This window comes from Enoplosus armatus, chromosome 5, assembly GCF_043641665.1.
Source record: "Enoplosus armatus isolate fEnoArm2 chromosome 5, fEnoArm2.hap1, whole genome shotgun sequence".
Lineage (NCBI taxonomy): Eukaryota > Metazoa > Chordata > Actinopteri > Centrarchiformes > Enoplosidae > Enoplosus > Enoplosus armatus.
In genome coordinates, this window is record NC_092184.1 from 19,489,194 (window position 1) to 19,510,928 (window position 21,735).

Sequence of the window (21,735 nt, forward strand, 5' to 3'; positions counted from 1 at the left end):
TTGAGCCATGCCAGCATTTTAGCACTTCCAATTAAGCTTTGAATATCTAATGAATCTAACCTATTTTAAGTAAACTCATCAAGTTATTCATGTAACATACTGTTTTCCAGAAGACATTGTCAAAGCAAGATTTTTGTTTTGAGGGGGGTGGGGGGATAATAATGGAATCCTTTATTTTATCCCTGAGCTGCACATTAACAGATGTTGCATGAACATGAGGTGCCCATACAGTAAGCAGTTTTCTTCTTCCCATGCAGGACATTCAGTACACTGACATTGACTACATGGAGGATAAGAAAGATTTCACTTATGACAAAGTCAAGTTCAGCGAGCTGCCTCAGTTTGCCGACTACCTCCATGAGAAGGGACAGAGATACATCCTCATCCTGGTAAGAAGTACTTCATTGTGGATGAAGCAATTTGTGAATTTGATGCTTTAACAGAAAATGTAACCTTTAAATATCTCTGTGAAACAACAAAACAACAATTAACCTTGTATTTCTTGTATTTTCTATTTGATTATTTGGTAGCATTCTTATTTGTGTATTACGGGCAATGTTGGTGCTGGTCCAGCTGTAATGACGTTTGACAATATAGAATAATTTAACTAAAGGAGCTTTCAGCCCCATAAAAGTAAAGTCCAGGTCAAATCACTGACTCCATTAATGATCAGCTTACCCATAGTTCAAAGACGCTGACATATAACCCACAATGTTGCAAAATGATGACGCATCACTTGAACATGATACCAATTTTTCTTTTTTTCCATACAAGTCATCTACACCAACCAACCAGTGAAAATTTCTAATACAGGAATTTCAAAACTTTTATCACATAGGCAGTGCTATGTAGTTTGCAGTAAATGTACATCTTATGAGTGTATTCCTTTGTCCCCAGGATCCTGCAGTAGCCACCAGTAAGAGGGTTGGGAATGCTCCATATGACTCCTATGACCGCGGGACTGAGAAGAACGCCTGGGTCACTGAATCAGATGGGAAAACTCCTCTGCTAGGAGAGGTGAGCTGCATTTGGGTGCAAAAAGAGAACTGGAGCATGCATACAGATAAAACAATACATTTAGTGGCCCCTTAATTAGATACTTATCTCCATTCAAGCAAAGATTTCCCTCCTCCAGATGGTAATGCCTCTTTAGCACCAGGCTTCCATCCTACGAATGTCCCACATCTGTATATTGAGTAAATGGCTTGTCACAGTGATATTCGGGTCATCAGGTTGCAAAAAAGTCTTACATGGGTCAACCTTAATGTTGTAATGCAAGTGTTAATCATTATATATTATTACACGATGTGTACACCATGCAGCAAAAGTACAAGCCATACATATGGCTGAGGTTCACTCGCCGTTTAACTTAGAAATGGCAACAGATATGATTTAGGCTAAATAAACTCAGTATGGTATGATTATTGCCAGATGCACCTAATGGCATCACAGGGAATTTTAAACTCTACAGCATGTATATTATACTCGGAATAATGTGGTTGACAAAACATATTCAGTCAGCTACAGTCCCTAAGCAGCAGTCTTAAACCAGCTTGTGCTAAGACTTGCTCTAGGATAAGTTAGGCCCAGGCACGGTATGTAAAAATATTATCAGACTGAACAGTAATGTTGGAAAATTCTTAAAAATACCCCATTACATTCACTGACACTTTTATTATTACTCTTCCCTGCAATAGCTGTACATGGCAACTACAATATGGTTAATATAAGATATGATTAGAGTGTCTGCATTATAAAATGTACATACATGGTCGATAATAATCAAGATTTGTCCCTTCTGCTACATGCTTTGAGTGTTGCATTATACAACATATTATGCAACACAAGAATAAATATATATATATATATATATATATCTGCTGTGTGTGTGTGTGTGTGTGTGTGTGTGTGTGTGTGTGCGCAAGTGTATGTGTGACTGGGTCTCCACAGTCTCCATCAAAACCATATTATTCCCTAATGGAAGTTCAAGCCTCCAGTATGTTATTTTTGATCCCTCTCCCCCCACAGAGCACATGTTTAAAAAGCTCTACCCTGCAGAGAGGGCTGGAGGTGGGGGGTAAAAGTCTGCTGCTCCCATGCTTTTATAGTGTTGCTTTTGATTACGCACACGATTAGGCCCAGTCCCCCGGCTAATCGCCTTTTCATGCTGTTTATAACAGGTCAAACATATGCATTGATTCCGCATTAGTGTTTAATCTTAAAATGTTCTGCATCACCGCATCACAGATTAAGTGTGCAAGTGTGTGTGTGTGTGTGTGTGTTGGAGAGACAGAGAGAGAGAAAAATAAAGTCAGTCTGTGTGTGCATCTATGTGTATCCATTTCCCTAAATGAAAAGCCATTCTTGGTTGTTTGTGCTTCATGTCTGTGCACGCATGTGTGTGATTATAATTGATTCCAGTTTATTTCCATATGAATGTATGTGTCCTGGTTATGAAAACAGTGGGGTCTTTGCAGAATGACCTTTGCGGTAGCTGTTTCAGTGATAAAGGAGATACAGCGACAGGCTGGTATTTATTTTGCTTTTAAGACAGCTAATTGCTCGCAAAGATAAGGATAAAAGCTTTTCCTGGTGGCCCATATGTTTCAGCGTGCAAGTAAAATCATAGCACGACCTTCCTCGCACATATATTATAATATTTCTGTTCGGAGCGCAGAGGCAAAAACAGGAGTAAACATAGCAGCGGGAAGAGAAAGGAGTGTATGTGGGTTTAAAGGTAGGAATGACAGACAGAATCACGGGCAGAGAAAAAGGCAGGTGCAGGCAGGCAGACAGTCACAAATAATAGATTAGAGAGTAATGTACAGGGGAGACAGACTGGCTGTCTTTCTGAGTGGTAGAGTGACAGGGAGGTACACAGGAAGTCAGAAACAGTGAGAGACAAGAGACAAAAAGACAGATTATCAGGTAAACACAAAAAAGGGACAGACAAGATGGGAGGGTAGAAAGACACTTTGGAGCAGAGGCAGGCAGAGGGACAGATCGAGACAGGTAGAGGGAAAGATAGGCAGACAGAGATAGGCAGGCTAACAGACAGGAGAGCATAAAAACAGACAAATAGACATAAAGATGGAGTGAGATATGCAGCTACAAATACCGGCAGATTTGTTGAAAGTGTTTACTGGGGTGTCAGCATTAGTAAGCAGCTGGAGACGTCAGAAAGACAAAATCTGGAGTTAAAAGGACGGAAGAAATGACTGTAAAAAGAAAGATGGCAACTGCGAGGGACTATCAATAAGCTCTGACCTTGAAGTTCTGACCACCTGCCAAAAACATCTGCCTATAAATCTATGCATGTGTGTATGCGTGTGTGTGCGTGTGTGTGTGTGTGTGTGTGTGTGTGTGTGTGGGCACGTGAGCGTACACAATTATGATTCATGTCTTTGCTACAAACTGGGTTGTAAAGTTATTGGCAGTGGAAATAAAAGGTAAAATATAGCAAGCGTGGAGCAACCTTGAGATTTAATATCTACTATGCTCTACAGAAGGGTTCAAACACAGAAATGAACACACACACACACACACACACACACACACAAAATGTCCTTTCTCTGTGGATTAATCATTTTTCTCAATACATGTCATTAAGGACGACTTCTAACACACAGTCACGTCTAGAGATTTCTATTGCATTATCGATTTCTCCTCTCTGTTCTCTTCCTCAACTTGTCTGTCTCTCTTTCCCCTCTCTCCTTTTCCTTCTCTCCGTCTCGCTCATCAGTCCCACCCCCTCCCTCACTCCGTCTCTCTTCCGTTCCCTTTTCTTTGTAATTTCCACATCTCAAAGCTGTTTCTCATTTCTGACATTTCCAAAGGCCTCGTTTTTGCTTCATGCCCCATCATGTTGTTTACATGCAGGCTAGATTCTTGCTGGGTTAAAGACATGTTGCAGAAAAGAACTAGAATTTTCCAAAAAAAAGTATAATGCGCGTGATGTGAATACTGTCAGCAGGGGAGCTCACAGTGATGCCAAACTAATGTTCTCAGAGTTTTTTTTTCCAAAACTATTAAAAAGTGCTTCTGAACACGTACCATCTTACGTTCTCTCCCTCTCAGGTGTGGCCAGGAGAGACTGTATTTCCAGACTACACCAGCCAAAAGTGCATCGACTGGTGGGTAGATGAGTATGAGCGATTCTCCGGGGAGATCAAACATGATGCCCTCTGGATTGTAAGTCAATTTTAAATACGTAAAATGAAGGTGTGTATTCACTGATTAGCTGCTCACTAACAGAAAATTCTGAAACTGGCATTATTCTGCAGCCAATTACGCGCACACAGGGGCAGTGAGCTTACATTTTTGTAATTTTCAGTGGCAATTACCTCACTGTGGGTTGAACACTGAGGCCAATAAAGAGCAGCAAACTCAGGCTGACACAAAAAAACAGGCTGAAATTCAAATTGCACTGTTAATGATTCCTCAGCTGAAAATTTGGATTTGGCTCACTCATTACTCGGGCTGTTTGCTGCAGTACACACAATTTAACATTTTACTTCAAAACACCTTAGCTCAACCCAGGTTTCTTTAGTAATATTTATCAGGGGGGGGGGGGGGAATGTTAGATTTGAATTTGAGTTATCATTTTAGTGGATGAGTCGTGGATTTCCCAACACTGCTACAGCATGTCGTAAATAATTGGAATAACAACTTAAAATGATTAGTTTAAACATATAATAATAATGTTCTCTGATGCACTTGCAGGACATGAATGAGGTGGCTAATTTCAAGAAAGGTTCAAACAAGGGCTGTGCTGATAACAACCTCAACTACCCTCCCTACACTCCAAGTAAGACGCAATTTCTTTCTATGCTCTGAGCCATAATAATACTAAATGCCTGCTGTTCTTATACAGTTTTAATGTCCACTATATCTGTGTTGCCTTGACAGCATTGTGAGTTTGCCCTTGCTTACAAGACAAGTAGTATGTTCTCATAAACTGTAGATTTCTAAGGTTACCGCACTACAAAGAAAAACAGAATGTTATAGGCTTGTAGCTCGAAGCCCAAATGCTGAGCACAAGTTGATAAATTTGCCACAATAGCTCATAAAGTAAGTTCAGGTCCAGAGGAAAACTCATCTAAAATAGTGGGTCCCTGGTGAGGAATTCTGAAAATGACTCTTCTGCCATGTCTTTTATTCCAACTGTGTCCCAGACAGGATGATCATAACTGGAAAAGGCATGCTCCCCTGACGCCACCTTTTTATTGCACTCCTCCTTAGTCATCCTCTTCCTCCATTGCTCTTTCCGTCTCTCATTTCCTCATTGTTCCCACTTCCTATTGCCGTATATATCAATGTCTCTTTCTGTCTGTCCCCTTCTGCCTCTTTTCCTCTCACATCTCTCCTTACCTCCCTGCATCGTGTATTTTGTATTCATTCCATAACTCTTCTCACCTTACCCCATCTCTTCACCTCCTTCATCTCTCCTTTCTCTCCCCCAGAGATTCTGGATGAGGTGATGTACAGTAAGACTCTGTGTATGGATGCCAAGCAGGCCTGGGGGAACCACTATGATGTCCACAGTCTGTATGGCTACTCTATGGTGCTGGCCACTGAAAAGTGAGTGCATTCACAATCAATGACAGGAGTTTGGCCAGCTGGCGCTATGGAGGCCAACTTACTGCCACCCCTTCGGAGCAATGAGGCATTGGCAGACTGTGTGTGGTCAAAACAGTGTAACACACAAAATCTTTAAATTCAAGTGCTGTACAATCAGAGGTGTTTGAGAAATGGCCCTGGAACAGGATTGTGGAGCTGACATGCAAATCTGTCAGTTCAGTGCACTGCAGTGACTTATGCCCTCCGCTAAATCTTAGCCTGTGACTCTTGCAGACCATTTGCAAGTTGGGTCCCATGTGAGTGTAGAAATATGTTTTAATGAGCCCGGCTCCCAGGGTGACTGAATGAATTTCTCTTCTGGGTCTGAAACAGTTTAAGGGCCCATTACTTACACAAACCTACAGAGAGGCATCAATGTGAGTATTGAGATTTGGAAATTGATAAAGCATGAAACAGGTTAAAGTTTATTTAACCTGCTTCATGCTTAATTCATTGATATATAGCCAGAATACTCAATACGTTGGTATTGTTATAATCAATATATGGAAATACATGGATATATGCCAGTTGAGTGCACATATGCTAGCTTGAGTACAAACATTTGGTCTGTTTTATCCACAAACCCTTTCAGTCAATGCATAATCTCATGTGCATCGTGCATGCAGGTGGCCCACCAATTTTTGTATATCCTATAATCAAGTTATGCTAATGGTTGTAAAGCCAATTAAGTTACATAAAGCATGCTACATAAAGTTTGCCTTGCATCTGTAACTGTGCTTGGGTACCACAAGTGATGCTACTGTGAGGTGGGTCTAAAATTCATGTAGCTAAGCTCTGTAAATGAGCACAGAGCAATTTGAAAAAGAGAGTAGCAGAGGAGGTTCACCAGAGCACTTCAGATTCATCCTTCAAAGACAATTAAAGTAGTACAGTCAAGGTAGTCATATGACTTCATTCGTGGAAGCCTGGCACATGAGCAAGTGCTGCACAAAAACACAAACCACTTAAATGTCACAGAGGTATAAAGTCTGTAGACACATTTATTTTCGCCAGAATTTCTATAGTCTCAAAGCCCTCAGCTAGTCATTTCACACAAGGCTAAAGTTGGCATCAGTTGCCAGAATGTTAATATGCACTAATGGTGATGGTATGGGAAATTGCATCAATTAGAAAGCAGCACACACCTGCACTAATGGGTTTCTGCCTGATGGAAATTAACACCCCATAAAACTAAACAAATGCAATGCACATCCCTTTGTGAGGGAGATATACAGTATCTCATGTTGAAGTTAAAAGTCAACTATTAGCAAAGATGGTGCCTGTTCAAGACAACTGAATTTCCAAAATATTAATAGCATTCAACTTTCAACAGTAGGTTGTTTATCTCATGTCAGTATTCCAAGAGTCACTTCACCTTTTTTTCCCCCACTTGTTGAGATATTTTGCAGCTATTTTATGCTGATTCATCGCTACCATCACTACTTCACTTTCAGATGTACCTCAGATGACAATAAAAATCATTCCATTTGAATAAAATGCCACTGTAACCTTTCAGGTTTTACGTTTTCCCTGAACGTAGCCTCAGCATTGCTTAGTACTGTGTCTGCAGAGGCAGAAGAAGAGATTCTTTCACAATGATATTATTATGGCACAGTATTTGTTTTATTTTATTGTTTTTATATTAAAGTGACATCTTAAAAGATTGCGATGACATTTGGCTGCCAGACATCCCACTACTTGGATGTATACATAGAGAAAGGCTTTTCACGTTCTTAGCTGGCTGTCACATATGGACATCGATATTCGGAAAAAGGGTGTAGTCTAGTACAGTATTAACTTGTCACAACCACACATATACTGTAGACACACAAAATGTATGCACAAGCGCATGGTCACATACAGAAACACACACATGGAGACCATGAAATATAAGCCTTCTGAGGCCGACTTGCTGACTCACTCCTTTGGTATTAAAACTAGCTCATCTTTCGTTTGTCTCCTTTCTCACTCCCCCCTTCTCCCTCTGTCCACTAATTAAAATGTATTATTGGAAGGAGACACATTCTGTAAACATCATCAGGGCTATGTATTGTCATGGAAATCAATGCTGCTTCGATTTCCCTCATCAAACAAAATAATAATGTACAACGGGGAAGAAAAAGTACTACTAGTTCTGGCTTTGTCCCCATCCAATATCTCTCTATCTTGTTTTCGTCTGTGAGCATGTTATGTGTTTGTGTATGTGTTTGATGTCTGTTTCTGCCTTGTGCTGTTTGAACGACCCTTTCTCTCTCTGTCCTTTTTATCTTAATGACCCCCCCCCCCTCCCCCCCCTCCTGTTCTGCTTCTCTCCTTGCTGCCTCCTCTCCATCCCACAGAGCTCTGCAGAGAGTGTTTGGAGGAAACCGTACCCTGATGCTGACCCGCTCCTCCTTCCCAGGTGTTGGAAAATATTCGGGTCACTGGCTGGGGGACAATGCTGCCAACTGGAACGACATAAAATGGGCCATCCCCGGCATGCTAGAGTTTGGGCTCTTTGGGGTTCCCTATGTGAGTAGCAAACCTTCACAGAAGGGCAAATACTGTTCGTATTACGTTTAAAGTAAGTGAGTTTGACAGGAAAAAAGAAATTTCTACCTGGTTCCCATGACAGGACTACAAGGACTGTAAGGAGTAATCTTTTCAGTTTTTCACTTGACCTACAGATTCACCAGAACACCACATCATAAAATTCAATGTTAGCATTTTAATTTGGACCTAATTTCAAGCCTTTTTACTTGTGTAGTAAGTGCTATTTGCAGTCTTGTGTTGTAGCCCTGTCAACTTTGATATTGTCATTGGCGCACTTGCAGAAGAAAAAGTTAGGTTGGGAAAAAGAAAAACCTCCAGGCACCCATGAGCTCCATGCAGTCTGGTTCATTTTGTAGCAAATATCCATTGATACAGGCACATTTCACTTGAGGCTCAGATTCCCCTCAGATAGTATTATGAAAGAGGCAGAAATGCCATTTGGTAAAACACTTCACTCAAGAAAGATCTTGTAACAAAGCTCTGAAAGTTAGCTACAGCCAGTCACAGCTCTTATTCTGTGTTTCAGTTGAGTTAACATGTACTTCTGGCATTCAGTTGTGTCTCTCTTTTGCCTTTTTAAAGAGGATTCAGCTGCTAATTGAGATCCATGTTCAGACATAAGCATTAAGACAGAGGGGCAGGCAAGAAAAAGTGTGCCTGGAATGAGATCCATTAAATTGTCTGGAAGAACACTGGTTCTCTTTGCAGGAACATCACCACGTTGAAAAACATAACCTCGAAAAAACACACTGCTAGTCAGTACCCGAGTGTACTCTGTACAGTGTACTTGCATGTGTGTATCTGTCGTGCATATCCGGAGTCCAAACAGTGGTAAGAAAACAACAGGGAGTCGGAGTCGAACGCACACGCAAACACACACACACGCACTCCTCCAGCTGTGCACGTCAGGTGGTCTTATAGATGCCAACTACATCCTGGTGGGACTGTGTCAAGCAGATTTTAGGTTCTTCAGCACCAACACACACACACGCGCGCACGCACACGCTCACACACACAAACCGAAAGAAAGACAGAAAGAGAGACAGCAGGAGAAATGGGATTTGGATCGATTCCCCCCTATTGAGTCTGTTGTAAAATGTGGCCAGTAGTAAACAATAGAAAGCAAGCTGTCTCTGTGGACTGGCCTTTGACTGAAGTCTCTTTCTTGGACTCCATTGTGCAATTAATGTAAATAAAGATCACCGTCCATGTCTACGGTCTGCCAGTAAATCTTGACTGAATTGAACCGACATCAAGACAGACATTTTAAAAAGACAAATACATGTATGTGGCCAGCTATCACCACTGTGCCACTTTTATACTACTGTGGGGGTGCCTGGATTGACATTTACAATAAACATAGATCTACTTTATTTGATTTCAGTTTCAACATACGTACTTCAACTTGAAATCCACGGCATCCCTCTTTTCTCTGAGTTTGAGAAATGGCCTGCCAACTGTAGGATGCCAATACACTGAATTTAACATTTAAAGATAATAGAAATATACCATAGGTTCTGGCTAAATGTCAAGCTGTCGTCCCCTCATGTGTTTCAGATCGGAGCTGACATCTGTGGATTCTTTGACGACTCCAGTGAAGAGTTATGTCGGCGCTGGATGCAGGTGGGAGCTTTCTATCCCTTCAGCCGGAACCACAACGCTCAGGGCTACAAGGTACTGTAAAGGCATTTTGTTCTACAATTCTTATATTAGACTGTCAGTTTTTAGATTTATGTATCACACAGCCATTGTTTGGTCTAAAGCGCTGCAGGGTATACCCTTCATTTCATAACATTGTATAGGTGCTATAAACTCAAAGTGGTTAAAAATAGAAATTTCTGTCAGTATCCATGGAGATTGCCATCATACCAGTACCAGTACAACTGTGTTATAAAATGGGAGCAGCGGGAGCTCTGATTTTGGGTTTAACACTGGGAATGTTAGCTGTTGAAAATCATTATAGCTGCAGTGGGTATTGGAACATCTGAGCCTGAAGTAAAACGTAGCTCAGAAGCTCAGTGCCACACTGATACTCATCAAGAGGTTGAGATTTTACACTTCAGTAAAAGATAACGTTAATGCTAAATGATGTCAAATTACTATAATATGATGTGCCATATGGCAGATACACTGCCAGCATATTGTAAAATATCATAAGGCAATTTCATCTGAGGTGGTCCCCATAGACATCGGACCCTTAACTAACCTTTGAATGGGTAGTGTTGTCTCTCTCCGCTCATATAAAGTACCACCTCTTCAACTCCAGCAGTAGCATGTGAGGTTTTTCCTAGTGTCTTGATTTGCCTGAGATTTTAGGTGACAAATTGTGTGATGATGAGTGCACATTAGAAAAACAGTGCAAGTGTAATTGACCAGTTACTTAGTTACTTTTGCTTAAGCCTGGGCAATAAAACAATAGTAATATATAGGGGCGATAGACACTTCATCAATAGCAATAAGAAAATTGTTCAATAGAAGGTTCAATAGTTTCACTTAAATGCATTAAATGCAAACCGCCATGAAAGCACATAACAAATACACCCTGGCCCGCAGCAGCCTATCATATCCCTTGATAACAAAGCATGCTAGTGACGCGCAAATAGCCAATCATTTAACCAATTTAAAATAAATTGGTTAAATTCAGCCTTTTTTCTCACCCCTGGTCTTATGTCATTAAAAATGACCAATAAAAATAGATAGACAGAAATGAAACATTTTATTGTGATAAAATTATTAACTATATCGCCCTGTCCTACTTTTGCTACACCAGACAGACGCAGACAAAAGCAGGCTTCATGGTGACATTTTGTCAGCTAAAACGATAACTATCGTAAGGTGATCTATCAGATCGCTGGCTAATTAAGCTAACATTAGCTCATGAGTTGGTTGAAACGCTGTGTACAGCTGACTATTTAATGTTTGATGTTGACGTTAAAACGAGAACCTTGTGAAGTTAAGTATGCCCTTGATGATGATATCATGCTAAAATACTGAGGCTAATGCTAACAGGTCCCATAAAATGTCTTAAATGTAAATCATCCATAATCATTCTAGGCCAAAGCAGACCAGATTCATTGACAACAACTCTCAACAGGTCCAATAATAATTTGAATGTGATATTTATGTTTATCTTTAACAAGCACACTATAAAATTAAATGTCACACGTCAGATCAAAGCAAATGTCACAGAGAGACACAGGAAAAGCACCTGCTGAGCCTATAACAGTGTTTATAGTGATGTTCCATACTGAGCTATTATTGTAGATGAACACAAATATCTTGGGAGAAAAGTTGGTCTCCAGCATTGAATAGCGTTAAAATTGATGCCGTCGCAATATTCTCCATGTGACATTTCAATGCTCATCACAGCTGCAAAAATAGCACAGTGTTGAAATAGGGAATGGGGGGAGGGGGGTCGATTAAGAAATGGTGTGTGTTGGAAAGAGGAGGGGGTATATTTGCTGGAGGACAGGGACATGATGATGATGAATTTGAAGTACGATTTCCACTAAACGAGACAGCTAATGTGTGACCTTTGCTTTGCCCTAATCATGGCTCTCATCACACGGCCATGCAGGCCAGTCCAAACACACACACACGCACACGCACACACACATAGAGTTCTCATCACACTCTCAGAGGTGCCGAGGGCATAAATGATTAGCCAGATGAGAGGAGCACGGCCTGTTAGCAGCTAATCACCCTCTCACTCTCCACTATCATAGAAATTAAATCATACTTCTGTTTCTTTCTCACACACACACTTTTTCCTTTTATTTGTTTCTCTCTCGTTCCCTTTGCAAACTCTGCTTTTAGATTAGTCCTATGTAAAGTTCATTTCCATTTTAATCATTATAAATAAGGTTAATGTCCACTTATTCATCATGAATAAATTGATGCTTTCTTGCAATTTCTCTAATTTTCCCTATAATTCATTCCTTCATTCAAACAAGTTCTCTCTTTCTATTTTTCCCCCTGTGGATAAAGGACAACGCTTTATTTCTCTCGTTCATCAACCCCATTGCTTTAAACCACCTTTCTGTCTCCAGCCCCAGGATCCAGCTGCGTATGGCCCTGGCTCAACGCTGGTGGAGAGCTCGAAACATTACCTGAGGATACGTTACACACTTCTGCCTTACCTCTACACACTTTTCTACAAGGCCCACACCACAGGGGAGACTGTTGTACGACCTGTCATGCACGAGTAAGTTATTCAAAATATTTCAAGTGTACTGTCAAATCCTCATGATACAAGTTCAGTTAAAGACACTTCCGTCAAGGAACTGACCTTTTAAAGCAAATGGTTAGACAGTTAGATTTGGCGGGTTCGAGGGAGCTCTCGCAGAATCAGAGCAGCAACGAGGAGTCTGCTGAGAAAGATAATCCCCCTTAATAAACACATACATGAACATCAATCTCAGTTAAATCAATGCTAGCAAAGCCCTTTCACAACATCCTGGCCAGCCTAAGATAAACATGCAGCAGTATCCCAATTGAAGGGAAATATTCTAAACTACATGTAAGCTATGTGAAACAACAGCATGTTGCACTTCCATTTGAATGCTAGCAAAGCCCTTCTCACAGCAGCTCTAGCAGTTTACCTCAGATGAACGATTTAGCGAGGTACTAATAGTAATCTTGATACAAGGGAAAAAGTCTAAAATGTGCCTAGACTGTGGAGGAGATGTAGATGTAGAGAAAACCATGTTGCTCTTATGCAAGCCAGGCCTCCTCTCCTCTTTGTGCAAGTCAAAATAGCAAAGAGCAGGAGGTAAACTTTATATTCTATCTTGATGAAAAACCATGAACGAAGTTTGAGTAAACTATTCTGTAACTATTCATGCAAAATAGCATGCATGAGTTAAAAGAAACGTCCCAAATCAACTCCAAACCTCAAGCGGAAAACGTGCCCAAAACCAATGCAGCCCATACAGAAGTATTCAAATGATCATTTTGGACATTGAGTCAAGTCAAGTCAATTTTATTTATAAAGCCCAATATCACAAGTCACAAATTTGCCTCAAGGGGCTTTACAATCTGTGCAGCATAGGGACACCCTTGTTCCTCAGACCCTCGATTGAGATAATCGATAATGAATAATAAGGAAAGATTCATCTTTTAAAAAAAAGGGGGGGGGGGGGGGGTGAAGAAACCTCAGGGGAGGGAGCGCTCTTACAGAGCGGGCAGACATGCAGTAGATAACTTGTACAGAATACACCAACATAATATTGATGCTATGAATAGCAACAAGACGAACACTTGTCGACAACACCACAAGAAATGAACTCAACTGTAACATGAACTTCGGTTTTTGGTTAATACCAATGCAAATTAGTACACAGAGATTTCAAATGAATACACGGAGACTCAGCAGGATAGCAAACTGAACAGCCAGCAATACAACATCACACGCACAAGCATGCAGAAGCCATAAATGCCAATCATTCCTGCTCGTCACATATTGAATGTTGAACAGCAACAGCAGAGCAGCAAAGCTGAGCCAAGTAGCCAACAACGAACACAATGCAGCCACAGGTAGCTGACTGGCACTGCCAAGAAACCGCGACCAGCACTGAGCCAAAACACGCCATGTCACTAGCAATGAGTAAAAGCACACGCAGCACAGCAGCAGGTACTTAGCTTAGGGCCCGGTAAAACGGTGAGCGGAAATCCGGTGAACAGTCTCCTTGACAGAGTGGTCTCGGTCACACAGCAAACACAGGAAAACTCCGCTCCTGTCCTGGCGTCTGAAGTGGCGCTGTTTGACAACCAGCTGACCTCGCCGCGCCGCCATTATTTACTCCTTCAAAAAGTCGTCCAAACCCAGAAGCGCAGACTGTGTCGGGTCAGCTTTGACACAAGCCTGAACACCAGAGTTATAACCGACAGGTTGTAATGACCGCGCTGTACACCTGCATGAATATGATTGGACGTTACTAGCCACACAGCTGAGAATGAGCCAATCACTGTAAAGGATATTGCAAATAGCTAACTTCAGTGCCCTGCCTGAATTTTAACTATACTCCCTTTAGCATGTTTTGCACTTCGGAATGCAGGATTATATTAGATTAATTTATTTAATTAATTCATTTTAATTCATTCACTCATTTTTACATTGCAATATCTACGGGAAATTGTCTATTCAGAATTTCATACAAATTACTAGTTTTAATTGTACAGTTAATGGTTCTGTGCTGTTATTGTTTTTTATGCAATGAAATATAATGAAATAAACATAAAGATATTTCAAAAGAAGTAGGCTACTTTTTCCCCTGTTTATGTGAGGTAGGGGTCGTCAGTGTATATACAATGATAAAATAGGGGTCCCTTAAGAAAAAGGTTGGGAACCACTGGTCTAAAATATGCATTTCCAAAACATAATGTTTATAAATAACTGATTCTATACTCTTCTCTGTCACTCCCAAGGTTCTACTCTGACAAGGCCACCTGGACAGTGGACCGTCAGTTCCTCTGGGGAAAACACCTGCTCATCACACCTGTACTGGACCCGGTCAGCCAACACGCAAACAAAACAAAAACATCCCAGAATACACACACACACACATATATGAACATGTACATAATACATCTACTCACTCACAATCCATTTGCATGCACTTTATCACATCTAGAAACAGAAACTACCATATACCATACATATAGGAACATACATGTAGCACGTAGAGAAATGTGTCTTGCAGATGATGCAGATGAGATGATGAGTTACTCTCACACACACACTCACACACACAGTCATACACACACACACACACACACACACTCTGACCTCCACTGGGAAAACATGACATGGGATTTTCTTTGTTGCCCTCCCCTCCTCTCATCCCTCTTTCTTCTCTCTTTCATATCCTCCTTCTTTTCTCTCAGCTCTAATGAGAGCACTGACCTCATTACTAGCAGATTAGAAGTGTAGATAGAAGTGTGTGTGTGTGTGTGTGTTTGTGCATGTTTGTCTCAGTGTGTATGTGTGTGTGTGTGTGTGTGTGTATACGTGCGCCTGTGTGTACATGTAAATGTGCGTGCCTGTACGTGCATCTGTATGTGTGCATACACAGCGATTGCGGTCATGTCAAAGTGGCCTGATTAATAAGCAATTTAGTATGGCCTCTTGTGAATTACAGAATAGTGGAAAGCGAATTGGATTCATAGTGGGCCAGGGATAAAGTAACTTCAATCAGTGTGATGTGGAAAAGTTTCTAGTACAAGAAGTGAAGGGTCTATGCTTGCAGTGCCTCAGGGTTCGAGCTGTCCTAAGGGTGGGGGAAAAGAAGGGCCATAAGGTGACTATGCAGGTTGTTATTTTTGCGGGCTCAAACAGACAAACAAGACAATGGCAAATAGCAGTCAAAAGTGCACCTACTTTGGATCCTTTTAAGGCCAGAGGCACAGCTCAACAGGATAGGATAAAAAGAAATCCATTATAAGTGGGTGTGTTCAGGGCTGGCATCAATTATGACCAGCCGCTCGTTTCCTTCCTCTTTAAAAGCAATGTGCCCTGCATCAAAGTGCCCTGATAATTGAACAGAGGGAAATGTCTGCAAATTCCTCCAAGGGGGAACATTATGACCTTGCTTGCGATGGTGCAGAAATGAATGGATTTGCAGTCCGTTAGATAAACTTATTCAGGAATTAGATCAAACGTTTGCTCACCATGTTGCCCTCATCTGGAAACTCTTTGTGTGACACTGTAAGCAACCTTGGGGGCAGTTTTGTTATAGGGGGGAATCTAATAACCAGTCCCTGACACGTAAAGAGGATGCATTCAGCCCTACAGTTCTCACTTAATGCATCATGGCACATTCTGACAGCTCTATGTTCGAAACCAGTCATTCACACCACAGCCATATGTACAGTGTACAGTTGGAATGAAAGTTATCTTTTTTTTCTCTGCTTGAGGGAGTTCAAATTTAAAATCAATTCCGCAAACATATCATCCACAAACAGAGTTTGTAAGCTTTTGAGTAACATTTGTTCATGTGGCCAGAATTTGGGTCAAACCAAACTCAAGCAAAACACCAAAGGTGCACCACGCTGCTTTATCAATACTGACAAGACCCCATACTGAACCTTCTCTCCTACTTCTGCATACTGAAGTTCATGGCAGGCAGAGAAATACCAAACAGGTACAAGTTAGCAAACAAAAGACTGTATCTGATACAAATGCCACATTAATGGCATCATATAGCCAATACAGTCATAAAATCACACACTGTTATTCATTGACAACTAGTGAGCAATGTAAAGTATTTACATCAAGTATCTCATACTTCTGGATGCCGATATAACCTATAAAATTAATAAAATTAGGATTTTTTATCTTCTCTCACGTATTAAGTTTGAGCTCTTTTTCCCCAGGATGTATGCAAATAACATCTGATTACCAAACATGGCCTGTGGTGTTTTGACATGAAAACCTTAATCTGCCGTAAAAAAGTAACATAGCAGCACAGTGTAGCACATGGACACAAGCTTTAGAAGCATTGCGGATCTCTGCTACACCACTCGAAAAGGATTATTTCCGAATGACGGATCCGATGTGGCTGAATATTCATCTTTTGTGGAGACAGGGTGCTGCTGAGCCGTGGTGCTGTGGTTTAAGCCATGGTAAGGGCAGGCATTGAGAACAGAGTGTGTACTATCTGTTACAGATGCATCAGGCTGTGAAGGGCCACATGAAGAGATAGTGTCAGCCACTCGAGTAAGGTCACAGGCTGATCTTTAACAACCCTGCACATCCTACCTTCACTTTCCTTTTTCATTATTCCCATCTCTCTCTTGTCTCTTTCTATTTATCGCTCTGTCCGCCTGCCTCTCCCGTTCTCTAATGATGCTCCTGCTCTATCATTCAGATCAGTCGATGCTTTAACCTTGATCTCTGTGATAAACTGGGGAGATCTCCTGCTCTCTCTCTCTCTCTCTCTCTGTCATCGCCTCTGGTCTTCATCCATGCTTCCACTCTCCCTCCTCTTGCCCATTACTCCCTTTTCTTTTTAGCTCATCCTTTCATCAAACGTTGACTCCCTTATCTCATCTGCATTCTCTTAATCAGCTGCTGTCAACTCACCCCTGTGATCCCATTTCATTTCATCCCATCTCTCTTACCCCCCCCAACCCCTCTCTCTCTCTCCCTGTGTCTCTCTCTGCCCCTCTCATCTACCTCAGCTACCATCTGATCATTCTGCCAGTATGAATCTTTGGCCCACCTGATCAAATCTTACCTTATGGCTAACTGAGCTTCAGTACTCTAAATGAGGATACAGGCCTCACGCCTTGTCCCTCTCAATCACAGTTAGCAGCCATGCTAAGTCCTGCAGTCCCTTCCCATTTGTCAGCGTGGTGAGTGATAGGCGCCGCGAGCAAATCAGACACCAGAAAACGAGGTATAGGGGGAGCATTCATTTCCTCGGGCTGTCATCCCACAGGCTGTGTAGCCGTAGTGACAGGTGAACGTCCTCAAACTGCGAATGTGGCCCCCAAAGAGGTCGTTAAGCCATTCCATTTGGTTAGCAGGTCATTATAGCAATATGTCTCTATCATGTTTTACTCTGCATAGTCTTTCACAGTTTTGCTCTTTGCCTTTGTTTAATTATCCTACCTTCCCTATTCTCTTGCCTGTTTATTTTTTCTTGGCGTCCTGTCACCCCCCCTTTCTTGTTCCTAATAACAGGCCCCAGAGGGCCACAAAATAGGACATGCAGCTGAAGAGAGACAGCGAGATAGGGAGCGAGATGTTGGTGCCATCAGTGCCTTTGACAGACGGCCTTGGCCTACACAGCTGACATACTGTATTTCACAATTTGGTCTTTTTTGAGAAGGACCTGTAGTTTGCTCCTTTGTTCGCTGTGCTCTCTGTGTTTATCTCTCTCTCCCTCTATTCTGCCCTGTCAGAAAGAGCAGGGGAAGTGACAACGCTATCAAAGGCTTGGCGCTCTTCTATTGATTGCTCCCGTCCGTCCACCACCTTAAGCCATCAAAGGGTGTCACCTATCAGTCGCCGCTTGATGCTGTCTTTCCCATCATCTGTTGCACCATAGCACTGTAGACTGAAATGTCACAAGGGCTATGTGGAAACTTTATATCAGATGATAGGCAGTTTTAAAATAACTCTCCTTGATGGTAACATTTTCTTCTTCTTTATTATTAAATTGCAGTGATTTATAGCAAGCGAGAAAAACCCATGCTTTGTGATGTACTGCAGCTTCTCTCCTCATGCATAGCCTTGTAAGATTAAAGGATTGGTGCAGAGAGCTAAAGCAGGTGTTACAGGCTGCAAACACGAATCAAACACAGACATGCTTTCACACAAAACACAAAGGTGACACCTTTTGATGCCTACTCCACAAGTCAGAGGTGGATAATGTTGTATTTAATGGCAAAAACAAGCATTTAGGTCATTGTTCCAAATATGTACACATATGAAGATATTATTTGTTCTTGTTTCCTGCAGGGTGTGGACAAGGTGCGGGCATATGTCCCAGATGCTGTGTGGTATGACTATGAGACGGTAAGACTATTCTGCTCACTTTAAAGTAGTTTCCCTCTAAAACACGTCCATTTCTTCGTCCTCATTCTCCATCATTGATAGTGTGAAAATTATAATTATGAACCGGTAAAATTGTTGTTGTTATACCTTTACATTAATGAATATGATGATGAAATATCATCATATTCATCAAGAGTTATATATAACACTTTTAGAGATTAAAAAGCAACTTCACATGCAGCAAACTGGTCGTTCTCCAAGCTAAGTGTACATAACATGAATAGCATTCTTTTCTATGTTGTGATGGCCATAAATAAAAAATAATAATTCTGTCTAATACGCAATGTGAGAAAACTCAATTTATACTTTAATTAAATAGCACCGTATGACAGTATTTCGTGTGTTTTTCCTACCCAATTTACACACGAAGAAGACAGAATATTAAAAAAACCTTAATATAATATAATGCATTCAGATTCAAAACTACAAGGCATTAAAAATTACCATAGAGTTGAATCAACATCTCTCTCATACAGTCTTAAGAAAAGTCTCATGAATACAATAAACAGGAAAATGGGATGAGAAACAGGATTAATTGCAGGGTTATTGTATTAGAATGCATTGGATTGTACAGGTGTGCCTAATTAATTGGTGACATAAATGTGTGGCACTCAACAAAACTGATTGCAAAGGGGCTTATAAGTATTGTGTTACATTAGTGGAAATAGCACACACACACACAAAGAACATGTATCACATGAAAGTCTTTGCCTCGAGTTCTTTGTTTGAGACTGAGAGACGAGAGCGATAAGACGGAGCGAGAGTGAGGACAAAGATAGAGTGAAAGAGGGGACAGGGAAGAGAGGAGAGAGACTATCTCCCTGACAGAGAGATAAAAGAGGTGTTGTGCTCCGTTGGGACCTTATTTGGGCGTCACAGTGGCGAGGTAAAGCGCCCACTGATCAGATGAACGATTAGATTGGCTGTCTTGCCGCCGGCCCCTTGTCCCGGTTGGTCCCCTGTGATTATCTGGGTAGGAGAATGGAAGGGTGGGGGGAGTATTGATGTAGTGAAAATGACCATGAAAAACAAGTTATAGACGCAAGAAATAATGGAAAAACAGAGGGATGAAGGAGCAAAAACAGATGGTACAGGAGTCGAACAAAGAGAAAGTCGGGGAAAGGACAATACATGACGTGGAGAGCGAGGAAATGCAGGAACAAGACAGAAAGATGAGAAGAAGAAAAGGGGGATGAAAATTACTGTATGTAGAGGAGTGGGAAGATGGGAGGATTGGCCAGCAGGAATAAGGAGAAGAAGAGAAGACAAGGCTAGAGAAGACCTCCTTAAGGCAGACAATGAGGGGGTGATAAGATCTGAAATTGCTTGTAGACGCTCCACTAACTCCAGCCCACACACTCGCCCATACTCTACTGTACTGCATAAAATGGTACATGCACACACACACACACACACACACACACACACACACCTCCATGGGAATGGAGGAAAATGGGATAAAAAAAAAAGAATTAGAGCACCACAAGAGAGAATAACAGGACGTGGAGAAGGAAGTAGGTAGAAGGAGAATGAGAGGAGATGGAGAGAGGAGACTTTTAAATTGTTTTAGGATGGTCTGAGGATTCAGTCCTTGGGGGATCAAAAATTAACTGTGCTCTATCTGGGCCCTCAGAGAAATGAGTGGAGGAGCAGAGAGAGAGCGACATAGAAAGGGATTGTGTCTCCTCATCTTAGAAAAGGGCTTCTTAGCAGAACAGCACATTTGATCATTATATTGCCAAAAATAACACATTTGACTTCCTTCTCAAGTGACTCAGTCATTTTCTCTTTGGAAAGCAAAATGTTTCAAAATCCAACTGTGATCAAGTCCACTGTGCAAAATGAGGCTTAAGTGTGTTGTTAAGGACATGCAATTTTACCTACTTAACTGATGACTTGTACTTAAAGGGTCAGTCCACCCAAATTACAAAAGTACATATGTACTTGACCCGAGTTGTATAGACATGTAGATGGGTTTGGCTTTATTTACTTAGATTTTCAGATATTCTTCTCTAATATTTCCGAAGTAACCCAAATACAATGGAGATTAATGTGATTTAATTTATGGAGCTCACAGTATTACAAAGTACATGACTGCATAATCCACAGACCTTGCTGTGAACAGATATAATAAGAACTATTCTTTTTTCAGTAGAAGGTAGTCCCAATGAAAAGTGTCAGAAGTGAGGTCTGTGAAGTAACCAGAGTAAACAAATAACTAAAAACTTGGCCACATAAAACCAAGGCTATCTGCATGACTAGATACCAGTGGGGGTAAGTGAGAAAAAGGTTTGTTTTCTAAACTGATCCTTCAAAACTCATGCAAACGGGTTAGAGTATCTGCTATTTCTAAGAGTGGAATTTATTGCTGAGGATGCCAAAAGTCATCATCAATATTTTTAGGGTCACTATGCTGTTGTAACTCAAGAGTCACTGTAGTATCCTGTGCAAACACAGATTGCGTTTCTGCTTGAGTGTTAAAGGGGCCTCAGAAAAAGTCAAGATGCATTGTGGAGACTGCAATTTCATGGAAGCCCAAAGCCAGTATTTTTCAGGCCGGTCTTCAGCAAATTTATGGCCACTGTCCTAACCTTGAAGTGGGTGGTATGGAGATTTTCTTATCCACAGAGCATCACATGGGGGAATTTGGGTGAGTTAATAGATTCTGTTGTCTTACCAATCAGATGGAACGACTGGCAGACCGCAGAAATCATGTTGATATGTATCTGCCAGCTGACAAGCTTGGTTTACACATCAGAGGTGGTGCGATCCTCCCCACACAGAGACCGGATGTCACAACCACATACAGGTACACACACACACACTTATTCACATACTTATCACCTCAAATAATGTTCTCAACAAGCTGTCACATTACAGTAATTACATGTGACGTGCACACTCACAGAAGCACATACACGGATCAACAAACATTTTCACTCAAGTGTACATGATCATAAATGCATCAAATTGTGCCTCCTGTATTTAGTAGTCGTTTTATTCACTGAATTTTAATAACGTGC

The 21,735-nt window shown here is 41.3% G+C and overlaps 1 protein-coding gene across 1 annotated transcript in view; it reads left to right on the top strand.

The window, feature by feature from the left end:
• Positions 1-21,735, top strand: part of si (sucrase-isomaltase) — a 61,041-nt gene that overhangs the window by 9,411 nt on the left and 29,895 nt on the right. Inside the window, exons 10-20 of the mRNA XM_070905222.1 lie at positions 258-389; positions 898-1,017; positions 4,078-4,191; positions 4,723-4,807; positions 5,463-5,580; positions 7,959-8,130; positions 9,709-9,825; positions 12,201-12,355; positions 14,578-14,662; positions 18,617-18,673; positions 21,397-21,521. Coding sequence (XP_070761323.1) covers positions 258-389; positions 898-1,017; positions 4,078-4,191; positions 4,723-4,807; positions 5,463-5,580; positions 7,959-8,130; positions 9,709-9,825; positions 12,201-12,355; positions 14,578-14,662; positions 18,617-18,673; positions 21,397-21,521 — 1,280 coding nt within the window. The remainder of the gene's footprint in view (positions 1-257; positions 390-897; positions 1,018-4,077; positions 4,192-4,722; positions 4,808-5,462; positions 5,581-7,958; positions 8,131-9,708; positions 9,826-12,200; positions 12,356-14,577; positions 14,663-18,616; positions 18,674-21,396; positions 21,522-21,735) is intronic.